The 7233-nt window shown below is 35.1% G+C and overlaps 1 protein-coding gene across 1 annotated transcript; it reads right to left on the reverse strand.

The window, feature by feature from the left end:
• Positions 1-4462: 4462 nt before the first annotated feature.
• LOC123656022 lies at positions 4463-5101 on the reverse strand. Its single transcript, XM_045591744.1, has one exon. The coding sequence runs from the start codon at positions 5099-5101 to the stop codon at positions 4463-4465; it is 639 nt and encodes a 212-aa protein (XP_045447700.1).
• Positions 5102-7233: the final 2132 nt, after the last annotated feature.

A 7233-nucleotide genomic window follows, 5' to 3' on the forward strand; every position in this document is an offset into this window, starting at 1 on the left:
AATTTTAAGAGGTTCAGTTTTTTTTTTTAAATATTAGGTTGTATACTGAATAAAAAGTGTACGTTTTTAGGGTTCCGTACACAAAGGGTATAAACGGGAGCCTAATACTAAGACATCGCTGTCTGTACTTCCATCCGTCCGTCCGTCTGTCTGTATGTCACCAGGCTGTATCTCAAGAACCGCGATAGCTAGACAGTAGAAAATTTCACAAATTATGTATTTCTGTTGCCGCTATAGCAACAAATACTAAAAACAAAATTAAAAATTAAGGGGGCTCCCATACAATAAACGCGATTTTTTGCCTATTTTTGCTCAATATCAATAAATGGTAACAGGTAGGAACTTGAGATATTCACAAAATACTTAATTGTATATTTACTTTAATAATAAATAATAAAATTATAGTAAAAAAATATTTAGGGGACGCCCTCATACAACAAAAGTGATTTTTTTGCCGCTTTTTGCCCGATATTAAAATCAGCACTAGGTAAACGCTTGAAATATTCACAAAATATTTAGTTTTATTTAACATTTAAATATTTTACAGAACATTTATTTATATTATAGTTTAGTCAATGGTACGAAACCCTTCGTGGCCGAGTCCGACTTGCACTTGGCCGGTTTTTTTAAAGACCTACTATAAAGATTATGTGTAATAAAGGATATAGATATAATAAAGAAAATAAAGAGAATAAAGGATTCAGAGATATTGTTGAATAAAGTTGTCAAATGTTGACTGGGTCTGAAGAAAAAAAAAATGTTGACAAATTATATTTTTAGTAAGTCGAAAAGGTACGATATGTAGGTAAGATAACTCAAAATGCTTAAGATAATAAACAGCTAAATCTACTCCTATGGTTAGGACAGTAGATCAAATACGGGTAGCTTGATTACAAACCAATCTCACAAAATTGGTACGAAGTATTTGTTAGCGAAACAATCGGACGCCAACATTTCTAATATTATTACCTATCCTCCTACTACCCTTAATTTATTTCGACTTAGAGATGTACACAATCTGTGACAATTAAATAGATAGCTAAATAAATAGATACAATAAATAAATAAATAAGCCTTTTTATTTCTCATTTCATTTAGCATACATTTTCGTTGACAAATAAATTATCTTAAATTATTTACCTTTAAGCCAATTTACTAAAAGAAAAATATCTCTATAAATTAAATTAAAATCATAATTGCGATAAAATGTTTATAGCTCTTAAAATTAATTTTAAAAAATTTACATTCAAAAAAAAAAAAACAGAAAACACTACACAGATACAATATATCTACTTTATTGCACACTATTTTGAGGGGTTTTACATCAGTGATAAAATTTAACATAAATTGGAACCTACCTAATGTAAAAGTAGCGACATCTTCAAGAAAGCATTAAGGCAGAGGAAAATTTGTTAAAGAAATGATGGCAGTGCCTCATAACTATCAACATTGAACATAAATAAAATAAACATATAAATGTGTAACTAAACAAAATAAAAACTGTAACTAAAAACAAATAAATATATAACTAAAACTTACATTAACAAATTGATATAACATAATGTGTGACTGCGTCGTCGATATCTAGGAACAACGGGTGCAACGGACATGACGTCATCAATGCACTCTCTATAAAGTAATATGAGGCATTTGCAAAATCAAGCTGTAGAGCGTGGACTTGAATGTGTTGAATGTGTTGCCGGGCAACCAGATAAGTTTTGCAAACGGTCGAATCTAATGTAAAATTGAATAATAATTGTAGTGACACTGAAGTAAAGATATTTCATTATTTTCTTTAGTAATGTAGGCTCTTGATTCTCTATACACAAGTCTTGCAAGTTTTTTAAAATTTGTTTTGTAATAAATAATGGGATAAGCAACCTAGTAGGAGAAAAACAATTAACAGGAATAACCAAAAACAAAAAGTTGCTAGAATATTTAAAATTCCGGCGAGAACGTAATGCTGAGATATTATGAAGCAGCCCGACTGGGGTAGTAGTACCTCGACCCTACAGAAGATTACAGCTAAATAACACTGCTTTCAAGCACTGTTGTGTTCCTGTTGGTGAGTAAGGTGACCAGAGCTTCTGGGAGGAAGTGGGATTAGGGTCGGCAACGCGCTTGCAATTCTTCTGGTGTTGCAGACGTCTATAAGCTACGGTAATTGCTTACAATCAAGTGAGCCTTACGCTTGTTTTCCGATCTAGTTATAAACAAAAACTAAAACTTATATTCCGTCAACCCAGTCGAACTTAAATGTAGATACGGACTCTTTATTCTGTCTGCATTAAAAAATGCAAATTAATCATTAAAGGGTATAGATGGTTGATGGGTTATTAGTTATATTTATTGTTTGCCGATCTAGTTACATTACAAAAATATTACCATATATTTGTGAATGTGAAACGTATAGTGTGAAATGTTTTGTACTTATCGGAAAATGGAATGATGAATGTAAATATACAATGACTAGCTGTGCCCGCGGCTTCGCCCGCGTTGAAATCGGTGTGTCACAAAGTTTTCCCAGGAACATTCCAGTGAAACTTTCATCATAATCGGCTTAGCCGTTCTGTAAACCTTCCTCTTGAAGCCCTCTTTCCATTGGTGAAACCGCATGAAAATCCGTTCAGTAGATTTTGAGCGAATCGATCACATACACTTTTGGGGACTTTGTTTTTTAATACACTAACCGTCGCCCGCGACTACGTCCGCGTGGTTATGAAGATATGCATTACTATAAAGATTTTTAACGCAAATTATTTTTTATTTCAGTCACTTGAAATGCTTATCACACTGAGTAACTTTTTAAAAAGGCACAATTTAGTATAATTTAATAGTTATTTTTATAAAACCTCTATACATCACATTTTTAGTTTTATTTTCAAGCTGCAGTATAAATAACAACCTATCAGGCGAACTTATAGCTGTTGTATATGTTTCATATAAACTATCAACCTCAATCAAATCCCCTTAGCGGTGGAATATCGTAAAATCCATTCTTAGCGAACGTCTACTAACTATAGGTAATCTACCTCCCTGCCAAATTTTATCTTTGTCCATGCTGGATAGATGGACCACCCAGCGGTTTTTGAGTTCTCGTGATGAGTGAGTCAGTGATCTTCCTCTTTTATATATATAGATTACGATGCATTATTTGGACACCTCCTCACTATCTATAGAGCATACATTTAAAATTTCAAGTCTCTTACTTCAAAAACATAGGACTTTCATACAAACTGCCAACCCCCGTTTTACCCCCTTAGGGGTCGAGTTTCATAAAATCCGTTCATGACAAATGTCTAAGCCCTATAAAAAACCTACTTGTTAAATTTCAAGTTTGTAGGTGTTATAGTTTCGGAGATTTCGTGATGAGTGAGTCAACCTACCATCCCCCGTTTTAACCCAAAAAGGGAGTTGATTTCTAAATATACATTATTTGAACACCTTCTCATCATTTATAGAGCATACATTTTAAATATCAAGCATCTTACTTCAAAAACATAAAACTTTCATACAAACTTCCAAACCCTGTTTTACCCCCTTAGGGGTCGAGTTTCGTAAAATCTGTTCTTAGCGAATGTCTATGCTCTATAAGAAACCTACCTGCCAAATTTCAAGTTTCTAGTTGTTATAGTTTCGGAGATTTCGTGATGATTGAGTCAACCTACCATCCCCCGATTCAACCCCAAAAGGGACTTGATTTCTAAAGATGTATTATTTGGACACCTTCTCACCATCTATAGAGCATACATTTTAAATTTCAAGTCTCTTACTTCAAAATCATAGGACTTTCATACAAACTTGCAACCCCCATTTCACCCCCTTAGGGGTCGAGTTTCGTAAAATCCGTTCTTAGCGGATGCCTATGTCTTATAAGGAGCCTACCTGCCAAATTTCAAGTTTGTAGATGTTATAGTTTCGGAGATTTCGTGATGAATGACCTTTCGCTTTTATATATATTATAGATATATAGATTGTGATTTTCGTTATTAACGATATCTTACCACAATGTACTTTAACTGTACGTAAATCTCCTTATGTGATAGCCATCTCATTATACTAATGAAAAAGGTTACGCCAACTCTAATACATAAACTGGCGAATTTATATTTCACATTTTTCACCCGAAATTGCATTTATTTTAAGAACTAGCACTTCAAAGCTTACTATTTTGAATGCATGCATCTCATCATCATCATTACTTTTGCACAGCCATGGTCATTTGATGATAATCGTGCATTATTTTTTATTTTTTATTTATTTATTTTGTTTCAGACATAAGTAGTCCATATCTTAATGTTAGTATTACAAAAACAACTTATATCTAATGTTAGTAAATCAATATAAATATGAATAAAAGTAAATAAAGATATCAAACAACAAATAAAATCAATACAAATCAATAACAAGCAAAAGTAAAAAAGTAAAAGTAAAAGTAATAGCTATCTGGACACGACCCTCGTCAGTCAGAATGTAGCCGTATCCAGTGGCGCAGTATTGCTGAGTCCCAGCGGTCCGCCAGTGCACTCAGAATGCCGTTCGAGCTGGTTCGTAGCCTCCGGAGCATGGATGCACACCTCTTACGAATAATAGCCTTAAAGCTATCAACGCGCCTCGTAGTAAACATTTCGGAGGCACTGCAGTAACGCGGCAACTCGAGCAGCACTCTGAATGCATTGTTGTACTGGACTCTCAGGGCGTTGTACGCACGCTGCGTATACCTGACCCAAAGGCTGCAGGTGTAGAAGGATTGGCAATATGCCTTAAACAGAGTTACTTTTACACTATCACTACACCTTGCAAACCTTCGGGCCAGCATGTTGCAGCGCACGGCCAGTGCCCTGCGCTCTCGCTCCACATCCTCGTCATCACTGAGGTTGTCCGAAACCCAGTGACCCAGATACTTAAAACGTTCTACTCTATTTAAAGCAACACCTCCAAGATATAAAGGTGGCACATTCGCATAGACTTTCTTGCCGGCCTTAAACACTAGGAGTTCACTCTTCTTCGAGTTATATCTGAGTCCCTGGGCCTCAGCGTACCGTTCACAAATCCGCATTAATTTGCGCAGTGCACCTATAGACGGGCTTAACAGTACCATATCGTCAGCGTAACTGATGTTATTTACGCAGACGCCCCCGATATGACAGCCAATGTTGCTATTTCTAAGCTCGGCAAGTAGCCCGTTCATATAAAGGTTAAACAAACGAGGAGAGGTCAAGCCCCCCTGTCTAACCCCACATTCCAACCCGTACATTTCTGAATGCGTGCCCGCAATAAGGAATGTAATACATAATATCATCATAGTTATTATAACACGTGATAAAGCTAGTGGTTATTTAAAAAGTAATACCATAATAAAATAATACATTATTCTGTATATATCTTCTCTATATTCTTATATATAATATAATGAAAAAAAATAAGTTGTATTCTTTGTAGGTATAGATATTATTGCGAAACAAATGTTGTGATATAACCAATTATGTTATCATATATTATGTCTTCTATTTATATATTAATACGTGAAATAAAAACTTTGTACCCCTGTTTACGGAAATTGCGCGGACGGAGAAGTATGAAATTTCGTACTTATAGTTTATATAGAGAAGGAGTGCAGGATGCTAATATTTTTTTTTAAATTAAATATAAAATATACATTAAATTAATTAAAAAAAAAAACATTACGCACACTACCATGTATTCGACAACACGCATATAACGCTTTTGTTTATTGTTAAAGTCTGACGTCAAATGGAGAATAGATTATAGATTAATATTATTTGTCTATATTGAATATCACACATAATCATAATAAATTCATTGAAACCTTAATAATGTTAAAACTTATAATTTAAATTAATTATGGCTAAATTCCGACCACTAGGTGACCACTAGTATTATGAATAACGCTGAGGTAACAAACTTTCAATATCCTGTCTGAATTTTACAAATAGGGTAAAAACTAAATTACGATATTAGGTATTTTCAGTTTAAATTTCATATAATACAACTTTTATTGGTAACAATTGAAAGTTAGATACGTATCGTTTAACAATCAGGTATGACCAACAAGCGTAAAATGAACTGAAACAAACTCTTTGATCAGTGACGTCGGATCACTGCTCAGCTCATAAAAGCGTTATTGCTTTGAGTTGACGCGGAAGCAAAAGACAAAATGGCGCCGCTTTATTACTTAGTAACACATTGCGCGCGTATCTCTTTTATTATATCTGGAAGATAATTCCTGAGAGAGGGAGGCTGTATGCGACTAGGAAGCGACGCTAGGTCGCTTGCCACTGGGCGGAGCGACACGCCCACTTTTTCTTGTTCATTGCTGTCTGGGGATGTGCTTTGTCATTCTCTTGTAAGCGCTTGTTTCCACAGTATTTGTTGCATTTTATTTTAAGTGTAATGAAAATAATTGGTAACCGTTTTCATGACTATTTCAACATTGCTTTCCATATTAATAGATATTTTAGTTAAGAAAATATACCATTTGTAGGATGACTCATATTAATAACCCAAACAGCAGCAGATTTAATCAGACAGTACGAAGTAAAGATCAACAATGACTCTACATACAGAGCTCGGGGCGACGTCGGCTGAGGCAGCCGAGATTATGTGTCTGTTTAATTATTAATTGTGTAAAGAGTTGAAACACGATGATTGAGACTCAAACAAAGCAATGTCACCCCTCCATTGTCTTTCGTTTACACAGAGTTGTTCATCATCCCTTTCAAAGAAATGAAAAAACTTCGTTTTTTTTTCAATGTTGTTACATATTTACTCAAGATAAAAGAGTCTGTTTTTGTAAATTATAAATTTTGATCCAGTATATACTTAATCGATAATGTGGGTACAATATCTTCATTTATAATTTTATGATATCTGATATAATTATGTACTGTGTTGCTACGGTACTAAAGAATATAGCCACCCCCTCTCTTCCCGTGGGTGTCGTAAGAGGCGACTAAGGGATAACAAGGTTCCACAACCATCTTGGAACTTAAGAAGCCGACCGATGGCGGGATAACCATCCAACTGCTGGCTTTGAAATACACAGGCCGAAGACGGGCAGCAGCGTCTTCGGTGCGACAAAGCCCGTACTGCGGTCACCAACCCGCCTGCCCAGCGTGGTGACTATGGGCAAAACACATGAGTTCACGTTATTTTTGGCGTGAACTTGTGGAGGCCTATGTCCAGCAGTGGACTGTATAGGCTGTAATGATG

Source organism: Melitaea cinxia, chromosome 8 (genome assembly GCF_905220565.1).
Source record: "Melitaea cinxia chromosome 8, ilMelCinx1.1, whole genome shotgun sequence".
Lineage (NCBI taxonomy): Eukaryota > Metazoa > Arthropoda > Insecta > Lepidoptera > Nymphalidae > Melitaea > Melitaea cinxia.